This window comes from Podarcis gaigeae (assembly GCF_964106915.1).
Source record: "Podarcis gaigeae genome assembly, chromosome: 17".
Lineage (NCBI taxonomy): Eukaryota > Metazoa > Chordata > Lepidosauria > Squamata > Lacertidae > Podarcis > Podarcis gaigeae.
This window is the reverse complement of record NC_139694.1, coordinates 3,458,890-3,480,571: the sequence shown is the minus strand read 5'-3', so window position 1 is coordinate 3,480,571 and position 21,682 is coordinate 3,458,890. Positions and strand designations below refer to the sequence as shown.

At 46.8% G+C, this 21,682-nt stretch overlaps 1 protein-coding gene across 2 annotated transcripts in view; it reads left to right on the top strand.

Moving 5' to 3' along the window:
* The window catches only part of USP5 (ubiquitin specific peptidase 5), a 28,341-nt gene extending 8,912 nt beyond the window's left edge, over window positions 1–19,429 (top strand). The window contains exons 7-20 of one of the 2 annotated variants that reach the window (XM_083718764.1): window positions 2,173–2,267; window positions 3,025–3,218; window positions 4,443–4,514; window positions 6,053–6,131; window positions 6,852–6,977; window positions 7,602–7,755; window positions 9,292–9,466; window positions 12,475–12,563; window positions 14,041–14,163; window positions 16,288–16,431; window positions 16,545–16,690; window positions 16,842–16,995; window positions 17,796–17,880; window positions 18,810–19,429. In XM_083718764.1, coding sequence (XP_083574890.1) covers window positions 2,173–2,267; window positions 3,025–3,218; window positions 4,443–4,514; window positions 6,053–6,131; window positions 6,852–6,977; window positions 7,602–7,755; window positions 9,292–9,466; window positions 12,475–12,563; window positions 14,041–14,163; window positions 16,288–16,431; window positions 16,545–16,690; window positions 16,842–16,995; window positions 17,796–17,880; window positions 18,810–18,903 — 1,730 coding nt within the window. In that variant the 3' untranslated portion in view covers window positions 18,904–19,429. Of the gene's footprint in view, window positions 1–2,172; window positions 2,268–3,024; window positions 3,219–4,442; window positions 4,515–6,052; window positions 6,132–6,851; window positions 6,978–7,601; window positions 7,756–9,291; window positions 9,467–12,474; window positions 12,564–14,040; window positions 14,233–16,287; window positions 16,432–16,544; window positions 16,691–16,841; window positions 16,996–17,795; window positions 17,881–18,809 lie in introns of both variants that reach the window. The other variant, XM_083718765.1, reaches the window with a different exon arrangement.
* The last annotated feature ends 2,253 nt before the right edge of the window (window positions 19,430–21,682 follow it).

Below are 21,682 nucleotides of genomic sequence, written 5' to 3'. Positions count from 1 at the left end.
GCAGCACACGGAAACGCCGTTTACCTTCCCGCTATACAGCGGCACCTATTTATCTACTTGCACTTTTCGAACTGCTAGGTGGGCAGGAGCTGGGACCGAAAGACGGGAGCTCACCCCACCGAGGGGATTCGAACCGCCGACCATACGATCGGCAAGTCCTAGGCACTGAGATTTTACCCACAGCGCCACCCGCGTCCCGTTGAATCTCTTAGTTAAGATTATTTCCTGGTGTCCCATTTGACCCTTATTATTATTATTATTATTATTATTATTATTTGTACACCACCTTCCCCGGCCGGAGTCAGGCTCAGAGCAGCTAACATTATATGAATAATACAATATGCATAAAAACATAAGACACAAGAGTCTTTCTGAGTAAAGTAACAAAAAGTTTACTCACATTTCGGTTCACGATTTGGTCCCTGAAAGGCAGGCTTTACTTAGTATTTACACAGACAGTGAGTTCATCTCATATGGAGACTAAACTCATGTGCTGCTGGCTGAGAGCCAGCAGACAGCAGAATTACATTAACAGAACAAAATGGCGGCAGGAGAACAGTAAGCAAGAGAGCAAGCGAAGCAAGACAACAGACTGAGAAAATGGCTGCATGATGGCTCTATTATGGAGTCAGCCATGCCCATCTCCCAGGTCACATGCAGGGGGAAGATGCTCCAGACCAGTGGAACAGGAAGTTGCACTGACTGGATTTCCCCCTGCCTGTGCCTACTATAGGGAAATAAGGAATGTTGCATTTGAGCGTACCAATGGATTACATCCCGCAGACAAGACAGGTGCTGGAATGGTTTTTGCCTCCTACTTTGGAGTCTGTGGCCGGGGACAGATTTGCTTGTTTGTGCTCTTGCTATGAAGCAGTTACAGTCATAGGGGTCTGCAAGAAGCCTTTGCTGCCTGGGCCCAAGGACAGTTTGGGTTGGAGCTGACTCCTCTTTTCCCCACCAACTTGAAGTGAGCACTGCTATTCTTGCACATGCCAACATTCTTCCACGATTGGGAGGCCTGCTAGGGCAGTTGGTTTCCTACATATCCTAGAAGCCCGCCTTGCTCCACCAGGAATGACCACATGTTCTTGGGACAGGGGAGTCAGAAATGAGTTTTGCTACAGACCCTTGCAAGCAAACAGGCTCTGGCAGACTGAGCGGATGAGACTAATAGTCGGTCTAATGGTCAAGAAGGCGGTTTCTGCACATGCTGTAGAGGGAAGTGAGGGGCAGAGGGGGCTCATCAACCTAGGAAGGTAGCCCCTCTAGAAGAAGGAAAACTCTGATCCTAAACCTCCACTGCCTTGCAGGATCTCTGCTGTTATTGAGCACAGGTGCTTCACAGTTAATGAGAGACATACATTTCTGCACATCTGGAAGGCCTGTCTCTTTGCCCACATTTTGTAGGAAGGAGAGGTTTTGGACATACAGTCATACCTTGGTTGTCGAACGGAATCCGTTCCGGAAGTTGGTTCGACTTCCGAAAATGTTAGACAACCAAGGTGCAGCTTCTGATTGGCTGCAGGAGCTTCCTGCACTCAACTGGAAGCCATGTCGGACGTTCGGCTTCCAAAAAAAGTTCATAAACCAGAACACTCACTTCTGGGTTGGTGGCGTTTGGGAGCCAAAACGGATGAATACCAAGGCGTTCAACAACCAAGGAACAACTGTACCTTGGTTTTGCAAGGCCTTCAAGAGCCAGATCAGCGTACTTAAACAACTGAGTCTGTCCCATCAGCTGCCAGTTGGCAGACCTTCTTGACCATGAGCTGGGAGCATATTTTGACCCATCCCTTCCATAAGCAGCTTGAGTAATTATGGACCAATAGTATTGTACGCTAATTCTGCAAAATAGGCGTATAAAAGATGTAATATTGAAATTTTAAGTAGCATTTGTTGCATGCAGCTTTCAAAAATGAAACCCCCGCCCTGCATTACTCAAAGTGCAGTCAAAGATAGTTCATCTTCTTGCCTGTATTTTTAAAAAATGATAGAACTGCTGGGGACCAAATAGAATTTATCTTGCTGGCTCAAGCAGCGTTCAGCCTGCTGGGCTGCCCCGGATGGTCATCCCTGCTCTTGAGGATTTCTGTAGGTGGAACAGCACCAAGATGCACTTGGTAAAAAGCTGTTGGTTTCCACCGCCCCTCCCAATGTTTCCTTTCTCCGTAGATGTCTATTCATACGATGAAGACGACATGGTTCTGGACCCCAACCTGGCTGAGCACCTGGCTCATTTTGGGATTGACATGCTCAAAATGCAGAAGGTGAGAAGGGGCAATGGGAATGTTGCTTCCTGCCCTGAGATTTTCATGGCCACTAGGGCTTGAGATTTTCGCATGTGACACTAGGATGGGATATGGATTTGCCATTGGAGTAGCCCAAAGGCTTTCGAACAAATTGGGAGCGAGAGAGAGAGAGACTGCCTATAGTTGAGTCGTTTGGTCGTGTCCGACTCTCCGTGACCCCCTGGACCAGAGCACACCAGGCACTCCTGTCTTCCACTGCCTCCCGCAGTTTGGTCAAACTCATGCTGGTAGCTTTGAGAATACTATCCAGCCATCTCGTCCTCTGTCGTCCCCTTCTCCTTGTGCCCTCCATCTTTCCCAGCATCAGGGTCTTTTCCAGGGAGTCTTCTCTTCTCATGAGGTGGCCAAAGTACTGGAGCCTCAGCTTCAGGATCTGTCCTTCCAGTGAGCACTCAGGGCTGATTTCCATAAGAATGGAGAGGTTTGATCTTGCAGTCCGTGGGACTCTCAAGAGTCTCCTCCAGCACCATAATTGCCTGTTACCAACTCCTAATGCCGGACTGTGGCCAGAATAATTCTTCTGTCTTTGATTCAACGTTTTAGGAAGATAAATTCCAAGCAGCCCAGATGGAGAGTGGGGAGAGGGCTCTTGAGTTCTTTGTAAGCTTTCTCACATGACGCCTTTGTTGTGACTTACTCCATTAATTTTCCTTGGATCAGCAACTCTTGGGGGAGGGGCATTTTCTGAGCATTTTCTGTGCTTCTATCTTCCCAGACTGACAAGACGATGACAGAGCTAGAGATTGACATGAACCAGCGGATTGGTGAGTGGGAGCTGATCCAAGAGTCCGGGGTTCAGCTCAAGCCACTCTATGGCCCTGGCTACACAGGCATCCGTAACCTGGGAAACAGCTGCTATCTCAACTCAGTAGTGCAGGTGTTGTTCAGCATACCAGATTTCCAGCGGAAGTAAGTGACCTGGAGGAGGCCTCCATTGTGCCTGTAGCTGCAGCAAATTGTATTGAATCACTTCTGAGAGTGCAAACAGAGATCGCCTGTAATAAAGCAATCTTAACACCTTCAGAGATGAGAGCATAGCGTAGTATGATGTGTCATTTTAGAGGGTAAAACATAATTTTTGCAAGTTTCTTCATTTTCAGGGTCTCAAAAATATGTTTTTGGGTGTGAGGAATTCAAATCTGCTATTATTTTTGTGATTAGACAACATTTAGCTTGATAAGTCTGCATTTGACGAAGATCCACAGATGGCTTTTGGAAAACCAAAGAATTTTAATTTTGCCTTCTGAAAATGTCAGGCAAAGCTAAACAAGAAGAAGAAGAGCAACAATATGAAGCAATAATAAGCAATAAAAATCTTACCAATGTATAATCTAACTGCAAATACTTGGCAATCATCTAATGATTTCTTTGACATTTTACACACTATTTACTTACTAAGCAAAACTAAATTATATTGATTTAACCAAAATATCTTTTGAATTCACAAGGTATGTTACAGCTTTTTAGCTCCCTTTATTTTTGGAATTTGAAAGTTGAAAAAAAAATCAACATGTCCTGGTAGCATAGCCCAAGTTCATTCGCTCTGCTTCTAATTAAGTTAAAATAAACCATTTGTGGGCCTTGTCTAAAACTTTGTAAATCTAGCAGACCTACAAAATTCGGATAATGATTTTCAGTGAGTTTTGTGGCTGTTGTTCAGTGTGTACCCTGCCACACCTCAGGCACTGGGAATGGGCGAGAGTTCATCAGTCACAAAACCGCTTGCCGCAGTTCTTTAATTAAAGCCCACTCTCCTTGCTTCTGGCTATCAGAAGCCAACTTGAATGAAAACACACTGCTTCCGGAAGCCATGCCAAACAGGAGTCTCCTGAGGAAGGAGATTTCAGAGCTGAGGGGCAGCTATCTCTCTCAGCATCGTTCAAGTTGGTACCTAAGCAAGGTCATATTAAGGGGACATTCCAACTCCAAACATGCAAGAGAGACCCAAAAGCAAGAGACATTTCTCTACCGCTCCAAGCCCTAGACATGTGCATTATTATTATTATTTTCACAAAATGAGGTTGAGATTATTTGGGCCCCCAAACCCCTGAATCTTGCCAGCTCTGCTGTTCTGAATTATGCAACCGTGAGTTCACTGAACTGTTCTTTTTCGTTTGTTTGCTTGCATTCTAGGTATGTAGACAAGCTAGAGAAAATATTCAAAAATGCTCCTGCTGATCCGACACAGGACTTCAACACCCAAGTGTACGTAGTGCTCTAAAGGGCTCTTTCTGTCACGGGCCGCATTCCCTCGGCGGTAGTCTGTGTCAGCGGCTGCTGCATGCTTCTAGCGGGGTACAGCCACCCCTTCTCTCTCTTTCTGCCACACGCCACACCCTTTTCTTCTTCCCTCTCTCCCCAGCCAGTGGACTGCCAGAGGAGAGTCAGAGGACAGATCTCTCTTGCCAGAGGTCTGAGCTGATGGATGGTAAAAGGCCTTCTCCCTCCTGACCCACATCCATTTCAGCTCCCCCCCCCCCCATCACCAATGAAACTAGGCTGCTAGACCCCTGGGTGCCAGTCTCTGCCTCAAAGGGACAGGGTTGGGGACTAGAGTGAGGGGTTTCTTCCCTCTCTTGCTACTACCCCTCATGTTTGTCACAGTTCGGCAGTGAACAGAGTGTGCTCACTAAGCAAAAGCAGCGACAATTTGAGAAACATTCTGTGATGATTGGGGTGCTACCACATTTTGTAGAATTGTGAGGGTTTAGAAATCTAAGGACACAGCTAGATTGGTAAAGAAAAGGCGTTTTATGTGTGTAGTATATGCATTATAACACTGGCACCAGACTTGGGAGTTCCATTTTTGCCAACCCGATTTCTCATACAAAGTTTAAAGCGTGTTTGCCTGAAACAATTCTTTGATGTGTCTAGATCAGGCATAGGCAAATGCAGCCCTCCAGGTGTTTTTTTTGGTACTACAACTCCCATCATCCCTAGCTAACAGCACCAGTGGTCCGGGATGATGGGAATTGTAGTCTCAAAACATCTGGAGGGCCGAAGCTGAGGAAGCCTGGTCTAGATGCAGCCTGTTAAAATGAAATCCAACATTTGGGGATTATTATTTTTTTAAAACAACAACAACTGAATTGTGTGAATTAGTTTTTGTTTCAGATGTGGGGAATCTTTGACCCACCAGGTGTTGCTGAGCTAGGAATTACATCCGCCCAGCAAACATGGCTAATAGCCAGGGATGATGTGAGTTGTAGTCCAGCCACACCCAGTGGGCCAAAGGTACATCACACCTGTTCTTGAAAAGAAAAAGCTATCTTAAGTTGGCTTCAAGTTACAAGAAAGGAGATTCCAACTAAACATCAGGAAAAGCATTCTGACCATTAAGAGCTGTTCAACCACAGAACGGTCTCCCTTGGGAGATTGGGACTCTCTCCTTCCGTGGAGGTTTTAAGCAGAGGTTGGATGGCCATTTTGTCCTGGATGCTTTAGTGGAAATTCCTGCACCTTAGAGTCCCCTCCAGCTCTATAACCCAAGGAAAAGTTGGATGCCACTAATCCTGAGGTCCCTGTTCCTTGGGAAAGACATATTGTACTGTTCGCAGAATTCCTTGGACACGGCTGGCATTGAGAGGCTCCTAAATCACTCCAGGTATTAGAGCCCAAACACTGATCTTTTGTGTGAAGCTGGAGGTGCCCATCAAGATTTCGGCAGGCTACAAGGTTAAAACTCGCAAGGTCATCCCTTTATTATCCTTGCCAGGGCTGATTCCATTTATCTGCTTTTCCAGAGCCAAGCTGGGCCATGGGCTGCTCTCTGGGGAATATTCAAAGCCAGCTGCTTCAGATGGAGAGCAGCAACTGGACAAGGTAGGATTCTGAAGCCCATTTGTCCCTGAGCTTGGAAGGAGGCTTCCTAAATCAGTTGCAGGCAGGGTGGATAAAAATAAATTATTTTTTTAAATAATAAAAAAATCAGATTTTAAAAATTTAATTCGGATTTTTTGGACTTAAATCAGATTTTTAAAATAAAATGATTTTGGAGAAAAAATCCTTCTAAAGATAGTTTTCAACTTAAGTTACATTATAGTCCAAAGGCTATTCATCAGTAAATAAGGATTTATTTTTAAGTTTTTCATGAGTGCTAAAAGTCAGTCTGTTTTTTAAATTGTTTAACGACATCAGTTAACAAACATGAATACAAATGCTATAATGTTTTTGTTTTAGTTAAATAAATTGTTTCAATTGTTATTAAGGAAATGATTACTTTTCTCCTTCCAATAAAGTACAGCAGAAAAGTTGTCCAAATATGAACAGTTTACTTAGTAAACCTCACAATAATTTATCTGTCTTATGTATTTCTAATAGTAGAACCAAATCAGTAATTTTTGATATAGCTGTAAAAACTATTCTGAAAATTTACTATTCCAAAAATGAAACCTTCATCTGGTAAGATTATACCAGCAAAAATGAGTCTTTCTGTAAAAAAAAAAAAGATTTAAATCAAGTCTTACTGACTGGTGATTTAAATCAAATCCACCCTGGTTACGGGTCTCTCCAGGCTGAAGCAATTGTCTCCTCTCCTTGCAGGGCATTCAAGATGGCATCGCACCTCGAATGTTTAAATCACTTGTTGGCAAAGGTCATCCAGAATTCTCTACCAATCGGCAACAAGACGCTCAGGAGTTCTTCCTGCACTTCATCAACATGGTGGAGGTAACAGTTCCCGGGCTTTAGGAAATGGCTTTCTTCTTCTACTGGATAGAAATGGTAGGAAGAGTACATGGGCCGGTGACTAGGAGTTGTTTGGCAGGCCAGCACTGAATGCTGGTGCTCTGCCTCCCCTGCCAAAGTTGGTTCGGTGGAGGGGAGAGAGGAAAACGAAGGGGAATGACCTGCCTGATGGGTCCTGTTCCCCACCCCTGGGCTAGAATGATGAAAGTCTTTGAAACGACAGGGCACAGTATAGTTTTCAAGCACAGAGTTCCAGTGAACCTGGGGCTCCTCAATGAGAAGACCAGCAATGACAGCCAAAGCTTCCTGAAAGGCAGCTTGACCTCCACTAACCTCGTCCCCACCATATTCAGCTGCAGAGGAATGTTGGGTTCGCCATGGGCTTAGGCCTGATATGCAGGGTGCTGGCTAGGCCCCAAAGAGTGCTTCCTCAACAGCCAAAGCAAGCGCTTTCCTGAAAGTCCAGAAGCCTGGAAGCTTTGGCATAGGCTTTTAAAGGAGAGGCGGACAGAGTAGCTTTTGCTTGTTTGGATCCTCTCCTCCAGTATGTATGCTGTCGCTGGCCCTAACGCCTCTCCTTCCTCTTCCCATATTTTCCTTCCTCAGAGGAACTGCCGTAGCTCCGAGAACCCCAACGAGGTCTTCCGCTTCTTGGTGGAGGAGAAGCTCAAGTGCTTGGCCACAGAGAAAGTGAAATACACCCAGCGCGTCGATTACATCATGCAGCTGCCGGTGCCCATGGAGGCAGCGCTGAACAAAGGTGGGGAGCTGTGATGTCACTGGTGTCTCCCCACCCCTCCGTCCTTTGCAGACCTTTATTTCTGTGCTCAAAGTGGTATGTGCAAGAGCATTGGTCTCCTTTCCACCCCAAGCAAAGCTTACTCTACCGCACGTTTCCTGAACATGGGTCTCGGACTGTTGGACTACAACTCCCATCATCCCTAGCTACCAGGACCAGTGGTTAGGGATGATGGGAACTGTAGTCCAAAAACAGCTGGAGACCCAAGTTTGAGAAACCCTGCTCTATCATTTCCCTGTGACTTTCATGAGGATAATGGCCAACCAATTCCCTTTTCCTCGCTCCACTCTGAAACTGGCCAAGCCTTGCTATGAGGTTCTAGTAACACTAAAACCCTGTTCATAGCAGCTGCCTCTGTGTCTCTCCACCTCTGCTCTATCTGTCATCTAGGGTGCATGCACATCATGCACTAAGCATGGATTTAAGGGAGAGGATACTGCAGAGCTTTTCCTGTGGTTTTTGTTATTATTAATAAAAAAATTATACCGCCCTTCACCCGAATATCACAGGGCAGTTCGCAACACAAAAACACAAAATAAGAACACAAAATATTTAATAAAAGCAAAAACAAACCAAGAACTCCCCCGTTACCTTGCCCAGCCAAACAGATGTTGGTTGGGCAATAGAATTAAATACCACAAAATCCAGCTGCATTCACCCAACTTTTCTGGGTAGAGGTCATCTATGATCATTTATTATTATTTATTGTATACCGCCCTATATCCAGAGGTCTCAGGGCGGTTCACAGAATAAAATCAAAATATAAAACCACAAAATACAGTGGTACCTCGGGTTAAGTACTTAATTCGTTCCAGAGGTCCGTTCTTAACCTGAAGCACCACTTTAGCTAATGGGGCCTTCTGCTGCTGCTGCGCCACCGGAGCATGATTTCTGTTCTCATCCTGAAGCAAAGTTCTTAACCTGAAGCATTATTTCTGGGTTAGTGGAGTCTGTAACCTGAAGCGTATGTAACCTGAGGCACCACTGTACATAATCAAAATAAAAACAACAACACAATAACACCCCCCCCCAAAAAAAAACCCCAACACTTTTTAAAAGGGCATAGGATCCTCACAACATTTAAAGTAAGTATTAGGGCAACCAAGGGAGATTTAGTTCCCAATACGAACCAGGATTCAAACTGCAACAAATAATAGATTCTAAATTTCATCTGGAGTTCGCCAGCAACAGCAGAATTTAACACCCTGCACAAGGATTTGTGTCTGGTTGGTAGCTGTTCTAATCCTAATTAAGCAATCAATGGCCTTTTAAACTGTTGGGGGGGTACTGTTCTCGTTTGTCACGATGGTATGTATTTTTGGAACATACCAGCAAGAATTTTAAGAAAGGTGAAAGATGAACGATGTTGCCACTGGCATGGCAGCGGACACAGGGAATTATGTAATGGAAATTGCAGCAGGCCAGTCCATTTTCCATGACCTATAGCCAAACCTAATGATAAATCCCTTGTGTGCTTCTTTTTGCTTTTTCCTGCAGATGAGTTGCTAGAATATGAAGAAAGAAAGCGGCAGGCGGAGGAGGAGAAGCAGCCGCTGCCCGAACTGGTCCGTGCCAAGGTGCCTTTCAGCTCCTGCCTAGAGGCCTATGGGGCCCCAGAGCAAGTAGATGACTTCTGGAGCACAGCCTTGCAGGCCAAGTCTGTGGCACTCAAGTGAGTTGGGGGAGCAGGGAGGCAGTGCTAGCAACTTTGAAATTCGGGGCATGCACGGGAATAAACCTTGCTGAGGATTGCATTTGTGTCATCTTAGTACAGTCGTACTAATCCGTTCCGGAAGTCTGTTTGACTTCCCAAACATTCGGAAACCAAACCGTGGCTTCCAGTCGGAAGCCGTGTCGGACGTTCGGCTTCCAAAAATAGTTCGCAAACTGGAACACTCACTTCTGGGTTTGTGGCGTTTGGTATGCAAAACGTTCGAGAACTAAGCTGTTTGAAAACCAAGGTGCGACTGTATTAGTGCCATTGTGGAGTTGTTTCCTGTTGCTGTGAAGCTTTTCTGTTGTTCCAATGATCTTCCCAAGGAACTGGACCCTACCAGATTTCAGATAGGCTCCCTAAAACAGGACCCCTTTTCCCCATGTAGGAAAACGCAACGTGTGGCAGAGGAGCACCAGCTGGGCACACACCAGGCTCTTGCACAGACAGGCCTGGTTGGCAGACATTGGGCACAGTTTGAAGGCCTGGCTGGAGGCATTAGTGCCTTTGACAAACAATGCATATTGTAAGATTTGAGAAACAAATCTGCACCACTGAACCAGAGCTGATGAGGCCCAGAGAGTGGGACCTTGAGCTGAGCTGGGAGACCTAGGTGCTAGAAACCTGCGTGACACAATTTCCAGTCATGTTTCTCAACATCGGAAACAAAAGGCATGAGCTCATTTGCCTCCCCTTACAACACCAGGGACCAAGGGATGACGTGCCGTGGTTTGGTAACGTTCCCCTTCATCGTATACAGCTTACCTGCATGGGTAGGCAAACTAAGGCCGGGGGCCGGATCTGGCCCAATCGCCTTCTAAATCCAGCCCACGGACGGTCCGGGAATCAGTGTGTTTTTACATGAGTAGAATGTGTGCTTTTATTTAAAATGCATCTCTGGGTTATTTGTGGGGTATAGGAATTTGTTCATTATTTCCCCCCCCCCCAAAAAAAATATAGTCCAGCCCCACACAAGATCTGAGGGACAGTGGTGAAAATGTTGAAAGTGGCTGAAAATGTTTGCTGACCCCTGGCTAGATCTTACATAGGAGATATTCCCCTCACCTGCAGATCTTCTATGAGTTGGGTCTGCTGTTCTCCCACTGCCCACAGGATTTGTGGAGAAAACAAAAACCTGGGCTGTTGCTCCCTATCGATTTGTGCACAGATTGTGGCTGATGCTATGACAGCTGGGAAAGTGAGAGGGGCTCTTTATTGCCTTGCCTTAGTCAAGTAATTACCCAGAACGGTACACCCTACACAGCTTCCTGACTGGGAGGGAATAGCTCAAATCATATTTGGATATCCCTCGTATCCAAAGTTAACTCTAGCCCCTTGGCAAATTCCCTACCTGGGGAGGAGGGGAAGACTGAGCAACAACAGCCTCCTTAGCCAGAGAAGTGGCTGCAATCACACAGGTGCAGCTGCCTGCGAAGGATATCTGCTCCATCCTGTTTCCCCTCAGTCCATTTCCTCCTCGTTTTGCTAGCTAGTGGATGGGGAAAACTGCTGGGTTCTTCCATTTGGGAGGCTGCCAAGTGCCATGGCCTGATGTTCTGCCAGCATCTCTCCCTTGTCTACAACCAGAAACTGCCCGTCTGCTATTCATTGTAATTTGTGATAATGAATGGACTGATTCAGTCAGTATATGAGAGAGAGAGAACACCCTTCTCTCTCTCTCTCTCTCTCTCTCTCACACACACACACACACACACACACACACTGTGCATAATTGCGCACTCACTAAAACTCACTTGGATTCTGAGCAAGCTTTGAATGAATAAAGGTAAAAGAAACACATGGCAGGCACAGGGAGGAGGCTGATTAGCTACAATCTGCAAATCCATATCACAGAGGAATGGGATCTGGGTGGGACAACTTCTTCTTCTTTGGCGATGACTCGTAGCCGAGTAAGATTGTCTTCCATGAACACGGTTTTAACAATGAGTCCGTAAGTGACTGTGGAGGCCAATTCTGGATCCACACGTCCTTCCACAGTGGAGACATTGGTTTCTGGGCGGGAGTTGATCACGGTGTGGATTTGCCAAGCGTGCCTTCCTCTTAGCACGTTTCTCCCTTGCATCCTGAGTTCGAGTGTCTTCAAAGCCCATGACACCTTTGGTAAAGGCTGTTCTCCAACTGGAGCACTGTTTCCCAGTTGTCAGTGTTTATATTACATTTTTTTAGATTTGCCTTGAGAGAGTCTTTAAACCTCTTTTGTTGACCACCAGCATTACGCTTTCCATTTTTAAGTTCGGAATAGAGTAGTTGCTTTAGAAGACAATACTCAGGCATCTGCACAATATGACCAGCCCAGCGAAGTGTATGAAATAGGACTGAAAGTTTTAAAGGAACTGATAAGCTACAGCTGTATTTCCACAGAAACCTCCAATTCAGAAAGTACCGACACAGGCAAAGGGTAAACCTCTGTCTTTTTTTGTCCTTCCACCTGCGAAAGGAAGACCTATCACATTGTTGGACACCTTCAGCTCTAATGTGTACAGTTGCCCCTTCGGAACTCATTTGTTTGTTCTGTTAGCCTTGTGACTGGTGGCTTCCATTTTTCGGTTTTGTTTGGTATGAAACATCGTGCATCCTTAGTCAGTGGCGTAGCGTGGGTTGTCAGCACCCGGGGCAAGGCAAGTAATTTGTGCCCCCTAACCCATGGATTTTAGTAGGGGCAGAGAGCTGCGAGTGCGAGCGCGCCCCCCCCCAGATGTTGCGCCCGGTGCGGCCGGCCCCCCTGCACCCTCCATGCTACGCCACTGTCCTTAGTAGAAACAAGTTAAGCAATTGTGTGCACGGTCCATGCAGAAAGTGGGAAGCTTGCGAGACTCTAAGAAACTAAGCTTGCAACTGCTGCTCCATGTAAGAGTCTATATTGAGGAGTCTCCCTTCTCTCTTGGTTGGGTGTTGCTTAACTTTTGAAATGGGATGCTTCACTAGCTCTTCATCTCATTTTTTAGGACAACCCGGTTTGCATCCTTCCCAGATTATCTCGTGATTCAGATCAAGAAGTTCACTTTTGGCCTAGACTGGGTGCCCAAAAAACTCGGTAAGAGGGCTAATCTTGGAGGTTTTTTGTACACTTTGTGTTTTCATCTTGCATTTTTATGCTGTGAACCGCCCTGAGGTCTACGGATGAAAGGTGGTATTAAAATGTAATAAATAAATAAAATGTTGGGAAATCACGGGTTGTACGCCTCATAATTCCAGCATGGCAACTCCTGTCGCTGCACCAGATATTCCATCCTAGTTGACAAGTGTAATGACAATACTTAGCAAAGATATATGGTGTTTCTGACTCCTCAAAGTGGCTCAGCTCTCCGGTAATCCTTAAAATACCCTTGTGAGGTAGGCCACTATTATCTGCAATTGTAGATATGGGGGGATGAAGGGGGGGGCACCACAGGATGTTAGGTTGCTTAAAGCTACCTGGTAGGTTTATAATAATAATTTATTTTTTATACCCCACCCATCTGGCTGGGTTTCCCCAGCTACTCTGGGTGGCTCCCAACAGAATATTAAGAACACGTTAAAACATTAAAAACTTCCTTAAACAGGGTTGCCTTGAGATGTCTTCTTAAAGTCAGATAATTGTTTAATTCCTTGACATCTGATGGGAGGGCGTTCCACAGGGTGGGTGCCACTACTCAGAAGGCCCACTGCCTGGTTCCCTGTAACCTCACATCTCACAGTAAGGGAACCACCAGAAGGCCCTTGGAGCTGGACCTCCGTGTCCGGGCTGAACTATGGGGGTGGAGGTGCTCCTTCAGGTATACTGGGCCAAGCCCATTTAGGGCTTTAAAGGTCAGCACTAACACTTTGAATTGTACTCGGAAACGTACTGGGAGCCAATGTAGGTCTTTCATGACCAGTGTTATATGATCTCGGTGGCCGCTCCCAGTCGCCAGTCTAGGTGCCACATTCTGGATTAATTGTAGTTTCCAGGTCACCTTCAAAGGTAGCCCCACGTAGAGTGCATTGCAGTAGTCCAAGCGGGAGATAACTAGAGCATGCACCACTCTGGCGAGACAGTCCGCGGGCAGGTAGGGTCTCAGCCTGCGTACCAGGTGGAGCTGGTAGACAGCTGCCCTGGACACAGACTTTACCTGTACCTCCATGGACAGCTGTGAGTCCAGAATGACTTCCAGGCTGTGCATCTGGTCCTTCAAGGGCGCAGTTACCCCATTCAGGACAAGAGAGCCCTCCACACCTGCCCTCCCCCTGTCTCCCCGAAACAGTCCTTATGTCTTGTCAGGATTCAACCTCAATATTTTAGCTGCTGTCTATTCTCCAGCCACCTCCAGACACTCACACAGGTTTGTGGCTGTGGACTTCCTGGTTCATGGTCTCTGCCACTACGCAACATCTATTCTTAGGAGCCTCTCCTTATCAGTGGCCTTGTTCTGTTAGCACGTCCATAGATTGTGCTGTTTTCTTTCATTTTTTATTCTAGCCTTCTTTGTTTAGCCAATTTACCTTCGACACAATCCCTGACACAATCTCCATTGTGCTGCTTGCGTTGACAGATGTCTCCATCGAAATGCCAGATGAGCTGGACATCTCTGCGCTCCAGGGGACGGGACTGCAGCCTGAGGAGGAGGAGATGCCTGACATAGCGCCTCCGCTGGTGACGCCAGATGAGCCCAAAGGTAGCCTGGGTTTCTATGGCAACGAGGACGACGACTCCTTCTGCTCCCCTCACTTCTCCTCTCCGACATGTTAGTGACTCTTCTCCTTTCCTCTCTTCCTTGAGTCTTTCACTCACTCACTCACTCACCCCTCCCTCTCTCTCCTTGTGTCCTGTCACCTGTGTCAGTGCCTTTCCTTCTCCTTGCTAAGTCTGTCTTCCTGTCAGCTCTTCTGTCGAATTGCTGGCTGCCTGACTCTGCACCACCTTAAACAACATCTCAGGATCCACTATTGAATCATGGGGGCTTCAGGGATGGAATTGTAAAGTCTGAATCTTACAGGGTGTGTTTCTAGAGAATCAATCCCCCCCCCCTTTTCTTTTTTTAGCCAGAGGCAATCACTGTTGAAGATTCATTCCCCATGTCTGCAGTCATGGGATTGTTGTCTATCACATGACTCTGTATGTTTTCATTCCACAGAGTGGGAAGTGATGGAGACAGGATGTTTGTGTTACTGTGTTCCATGGAGTGGGACTATTGTCCTTCGTTCTTTCTCTTTGCTGTCTGATGCCGAGAGAGAGCGAGGGAGCCACGTTGCAGTGCTCCGTGTGTGTTTATATGTAAATGAAGTAGATTAGCCAAAATGCTGAGGTACTGAGGACTGTTACGCAAACTGCGAAATACTCTGCGTATCCATAAGTGTGCTGATGTTTCTTGGAATCAGTCACTGTGATGTTTGGACTGAAGAAAGCTTTTGAAGCTCCCAAACAATTGACCAGGAGGGAGAGAACATGCCAGTCAGGCATGTGTCTCTGCCAGGGTCCTACTCAAGAGTAGGGGATCCTAATAACCACTCTAAAATCCTGTCTCTGAGGCACGTCTGTTTAAGAGCTGTCTTCTCCTGTCACATCTTTTTCCCCATCTAATGAGATCTGTGGTGCCCTGGAGCTTGCCGAACCTTTCCTTAACTGAGACCTTTAATCCCACCATGATATCAGCAGAGTGAAATGTTATGGCAATGGATGGGGCATAGTGCACCTTCGGGCCTCGTTCAGAAGGGGTATTCCAGAGAGACAACCCTCTGCGATCCTTTGCAAAGTCCGTTTCTTGTCAAAGGGCACTTGCCCATCCTCTGCTAGTAGTCATCGTCACATGCAGCATGTACATTTCCTTTGGAGAAGACCTGTGCAGCTGTGGCCCACCAAACTGAACGCAGCCCACCAGCTAGAAAGTGTAGCCTGCCAGCAGCTTGACAGCCCTCCCCGTCATCATAATTCCTCTGGCTCTCTCAGAAGTCAGTGGCGAAAAGCTCCACTATTGTCTGCCTGAATCTCCCACCTGAAGGTAGGGCAGCTACCAAAGTGTCCACTGACTGCTCTCAGGATCGGGTTCGTGAAATCTCAAAGAAACCGTAGTATGTCAAGGGCAAAACCGACCTAGTAGGATGTTCCCCGTCCCCTGTTCCTTAAATACTTTTGTCGGGATGGTGTTGTTTTGGCAACAGCCAGAACAGGAGACTGATGGAGCTGCTTGCTAGCAGGCTACCATATAATCATCATCATCATCATCTTATTTATATGTCACCCATCTGACTGGGTTGCCCCAGCTCCTCTGGGCAGCATGTGGGTTTGGTGAGCCACCAGTTGCATAGCCCTGTGAGGAAGGTATGGATGAGAAAAGGGCTTGGTCTAATCTTTTTTAAAAAAATTATGATTTGGGGTGGGGTGGGGGGGACATACCTCACATCAACCAAAAAGGAAGACGGCGAAGAAAAGAGAGGCGTCACAATGCATATAGAATTGTTCCCCTAGTTATTATGAACCCATATTGTTCAACAATAGTATTGTATTTGTTACGAAGCATGGTGTTGTAAATCATGGTCATTGTTTGCCATCTCATCCCAGGCTTGGTCTGTCTTTGACTCCTCTTTAAGAAATGTGCGCAGAGCTGGGGAGGTGGCTATGCCTCTCCTAGCAACTGCTGGTTTCCACAGACCGCTGGATACAGGCATGGCCTTGGCGAAGGCGCATAGTGTGTGCGAGAGAGAAAACCTGCAGAGCGGAAGGCTGGGGCCTGATCCCGTGAAGGGCTTGGCCAGAAGTGGTGCTTTCTGGAGACCTCTAACCCTTTCCCCTCCCATTGCAGCCCCCATGTTGGATGAGTCTGTGATTACTCAACTGGTGGAGATGGGCTTTCCGACGGACGCCTGCCGCAAAGCTGTGTATTACACTGGGAACAGTGGGGCTGAGGCAGCGATGAACTGGGTCATGTCCCACATGGATGATCCAGGTACGTCAGCAACGTGGGTCCCTATTCTCAGGGCATTAAGCTTTTTCTCCTGGGATTAGGACATGTTGGGCGGGAAAACTCCATGGCTCCCACCTTTTCCCTCTTTTCTCTAGATTTTGCCAATCCTCTGGTTCTTCCTGGATCTAGTGGACCAGGTTCCACCATCACTTGTCCAGACCCTCCATCAGAAGACAGCGTGGCCACCATCGTCTCCATGGGCTTTTCCCGGGATCAGGCCATGAAAGCGCTCAGAGCTACGGTGGGTCGAGGGTGAAAAATGAGCAGAGCGTTCATCCTCTTCTGCTTCTCCTCTGCATCATTGTGCCTGGAGCTGTACCCTTTGGGGGCAGGGTAGGGGGGAGAATTGGGTGGGCTCCTAGCTTGACTGTTTGCAATCCTCTCCTCCGCAGAATAACAGCCTCGAGCGGGCTGTGGACTGGATCTTCAGCCATATTGACGACCTGGACGCAGAAGCGGCCATGGACATTTCGGAGGGGCGTTCGGCGGCCGAATCCATATCTGAATCTGTCCCTGTAGGGCCAAAAGTGCGTGATGGATCTGGAAGTGAGTCTGCAACCCTGGGGGAGTTTTGACTTTGGAGCGTTGAGTAGTTTTGGTACCCTAGCGCTTTAGAACATCGTGGTCCATACTGTGGTTGCCTAGATCTGTGCCTCACTCATCAGTCTTCATCCCAAGCCCTGAAGCCCTTGTTTATTTCTCCCCACCCCACTCCCAATTGTGAGCTTGGCACCAAATTGACCTAGAGAATTTGCTCCCGTAAGATACGGTGATAGCTGCTGTCTCACGTGGCTTTAAAACCGGGATTGGACAAGTCATGGTGGCTGGGGCTATAAAAGGCTCATAGCCATATTGGAGAGGGTACCTGTGAATTCCTTATGCCAGCCAGCAAACAATGCAGGAAGGGTTATTGCCGTTGTTTCTTGGAAATCACTGGATGGTTATGGGTGGCAACTAGATGGGCACTGGCCAGGTCCAGAAAGGCTCTTCGGTTGACTTTATCTGAACCAGTCTTGTGTCTTCTGGCACCTTCTTTAAGGGGACAGGAGTGTTTGAAGACAGACTTGGTGCCGTTCCAGATTATCTGTGTGTGTGCTTGTGCGCACACACACGTGTGCACAAACACACAAATGCACATGCCATCGCCTGCCTCTCATCTGTACATATCAATGAGGCTGTTCTTCGGGACAGCTCATCCACTCTCATAATGTACCAGATCCTGCATTGCTGAGGGCTGGACTTCCAGCTCTTCAGTTCCACCAATTCTATGATCCTCTGGCGGTATGAGGGAGAGCTATGCAGAGAGGGTAGCAAGCATGCTTGACTCCTTCCTTTCGTTCTTTCAGAATACCAGCTTTTTGCCTTCATCAGCCACATGGGCACATCCACTATGTGTGGCCATTATGTCTGTCATATCAAGAAGGATAGCAGGTAAGGGGGAAACAAAGTACCTTTTGAGGGGGGCGCGGGGTGGACAAGGAAGGATTCTGAAGGCAGCCAGCCAACTAGACTTGTATTACTTACAATCTAACCCTCAAAATTGAACAAGGCAGTCCAAGCGGAAGTTAGAAACATGAATTTTCAGCAAGTTTGCAGTTTTTTGCTCCCGGTGCATATGTAAGCTACCCTGTAGGCAACTTGTTTTAATCGGTCAAACACCGTAGAGGGAAACCACTAAGCTGCAAGTACAATTCCTTGGTCTGCAGTGAAATATGTCTTTGAATTTTGTAGACAGTGAAGAAGCCCTGTACAGCGGTACCTTGATTTACAACCATAATCCATTCTGGAGGTGCGTTTGTAAACCAGAACAGGTTGTAACCCAAGGCACGCTTTTGCCAATGGGCCCTCTAAAAAAAAAATTGTTCGTAATCCAAATAAAATGGGTTATAATCCAAAAAAAGGTTGCAAACTGGGGCATACACTTCTGAGTTTGATGTGTTTGTAATCCAAGACATATGCAAACCAAGGTACCACTGTAACTGCCTTGATCGGCCATTGTGGAAGGGCAGCTTGGCTACTGAAAGAGCCCGTATGCTGGGCTACGTGTGCTTTTTAAACAAAATTCAGCCCCAAAGGAATCCCAAGCCTGTAATGCCCATTACGCAATTGGCATTTTAGAGGGGGGAAATAATCATTGTGCCCTATTGATACATTGTTTCACTTATATTTGGAAGTGGGGGGGTAGTTATGTTGAATATCTTATTATATCACCTCTCTGGCTGCTGAGATTTAAGCAGGCATTTGATCTGTTCACTTCTGAGCATTCTTTGCCACCATAAGGCCTAGAAACTTGATTTCCTTTCATAAAAATAAAAAAGAAATAATTTCAATAAATCCCTCTTCTCCCCGCCCCACTCCAGATGGGTGATCTACAATGACCAGAAGGTCTGCGCCTCTGAAAAGCCTCCCAAGGATCTTGGCTACATCTACTTCTACCAGCGAATCTCCAGCTAGGACCCTCTCCTGCCAGATGTGGAGTAGGAGCCAGGCGATGGCAGGAGGAGGGGAAATGGCAGCGATGAATGCAACGAAGAGGGCCAACTCTCAACCCCTATGTGTCTGTGTGCCACTGCTGCAGCCCCGGGAGCAGTATCCCTCCTCGAGGAAGCTGGAGTTTGCTGCCCCTCTGGACACTGGGGGGCGGGGGTGGGGGTGGGTTTGAACCTCTGTGTAAGAGCAAGAAGGGGGGAAATATATATCTCACTGAACCCAGGCACCCAGGGGACATCTGTTCACAACATGTTTCCTCTTGATGTAACTATAACACGCTTGGACAATTTAGAAAGGGGTGGGGGCAGGAGGGAGCACTTGGTTACGTGTGGCTTTCTGTACCATATAGGGGGGCTTCCCCCCTCACCCCCACCCTGCGAATTGTGCTGGGGGAAACCTGGGCCGTAAAGTTAGCACCAGTTCTTCATGTGCCCCTTATATGCCAAAACACAAAGGATCAAATAAAAACCTTGTACTCCCCTTCCAGCAATTGGGTCTTGTTCATAGTCTTCATTTTTTATTATAGGCTGGTCTGCGTTGGTTGGTCACAGCAAATGGTGTTTTGGTCCATGAACAGGCCTTATGCCCTGGATCTGATGTAACAAAATACCGTATTTTTTGCTCTATAAGACTCACTTTTTCCCTCCTAAAAAGTAAGGGGAAATGTGTTTGTGTCTTATGGAGCGAATGCAGGCTGCGCAGCTATCACAGAAGCCAGAACAGCAAGAGGGATTGCTGCTCTCACTGCGCAGCGATCCCTCTTGCTATTCTGGCTTCTGAGATTCAGAATATTTTTGTTCTTGTTTTCCTCCTCCAAAAACTAGGTGCGTCTTGTGGTCTGGTGTGTCTTATAGAGCGAAAAATACAGTACATCTTTTTTTCTTTTGGAGGGGGCATTAATGGAGATGAGCATGTCTTCTACTTCTAGGAAAAACTCACCAAAATCTACTCCCATTTTCTAGTAGCTTTTCCTTGTTTTTCTGCTTGCTCCGTGAGCCATTCAGTTAATTCATAAGAGTGAAAGCAGACCAGGCATCCTCCAAATTTGGAGTCAAATTTGTCCACGGGGTTGGTTTCCTGCTCACATGGCTTTCTGTGCCTTCTGCATTTGTTACACTCAGGCTTCTGCCTCCCTCATGCGGCCTAGGACAGAATCGGTAAGGTGCAGTTCATTTTCCCTTCTGCTACTAGGACTGGAAAATATCTGGTTTTCAACATTGCAATATATCACCAGCAAAACATAGTGGGATATTGATATATCACAATGTCTAAAATAAGGATGGAGCTACATAGAAGCATTGGCTGACTTCACTGTTTTTCCTACATTGTGATTTTTGCATAACGCACACACACACACCATGATTTGTGATATATTGCCAGATCAAAAATTATGAAACCAATATCACAATATGGATTTCAAACCGGTTTTGGACAATATATTGGATCTATCGCCCACCATACCCAAAACGGTTTGGCACCTGAGACAGCACCCCAAAGGGTGGCCCCATTCCCTGTCAGTGAAGAAGGGACTGAGGGAAGATCTACATCAGGAACAAGGTGTGTGGGGAGGTGGAGATTGGCATTGAAATCTGCTGCCTTACTGGATCCTGCCACCAGAGGCGGTTGTCTCGCCTTGCCTCTCAGGTGGGCCGGCCCTGCCTGCTACGCTAAAGGAGTATTATACGAGAGAGACTTCTGCCTGGTCACGCTTGTTCATTTTGGGCTTGTGTTACAAAACTGAATTTTACTTTTAGGCACAGTCAAAAGTTAGAAAGATGCCCGCTGTATTCAGCAGAACCTAAAGTGTAGTGAGTAACAAAATGATTCTCAATAGGGACAAAGTGATGGTTCTGCTATCTATTCCTGTCATGCAGGCCTTGTATCTAAAGCGCTCATCACTTGTTTCCAGGGCCTTTTTCCCTATAGAGTTCTATGAGCTGGTGGATCAATACAACTGCAGAGCAGAAACTGCCCTGTGGGGTGGGGGTCGTGTCTCTGTAGTGGCATATAGAGGCCCTCCTCTACAGTATTTCCTGTGCCACCCCATTGGCTGGTTCTTTTAGTTCCGCGGGCATATTATGACAGCCATTCACTCAGTGTGAAAGGCGGAGGTTTGAAAGGACATCCTACTCTTAAATAGTTTTAAGTACAGTGGTACCTCGGGTTACATACGCTTCAGGTTACAGACTCCGCTAACCCAGAAATAGTACCTCAGGTTAAGAACTTTGCTTCAGGATGAGAACAGAAATTGTGCTCCGGAGAGCCAGTGTGGTGTAGTGGTTAAGAGCGGTAGTCTCGTAATCCTGGGGAACCGGGTTTGCGTCTCTGCTCCTCCACATGCAGCTGCTGGGTGACCTTGGGCCAGACACACTTCCTTGAAGTCTCTCAGCCCCACTCACCTCACAGAGTGTTTGTTGTGGGGGAGGAAGGGAAAGGAGAATGTTAGCCGCTTTGAGACTCCTTAAAGGGAGTGAAAAGGCGGGATATCAAATCCAAACTCTTCTTCTTCTTCTCCGGCGGTGCGGCAGCAGCAGGAGGAGGCCCCATTAGCTAAAGTGGTGCTTCAGGTTAAGAACAGTTTCAGGTTAAGAACGGACCTCCGGAACGAATTAAGTACTTAACCCGAGGTACCCCTGTACTAAATTTAGGTGTCTGACTAGCAAAACGGGGGTTGCAGTTGGGGAGCGTTTCCCTTTACTTATATAATAAATGCTGTATTGTGATTATAAATAGACCCCATGCA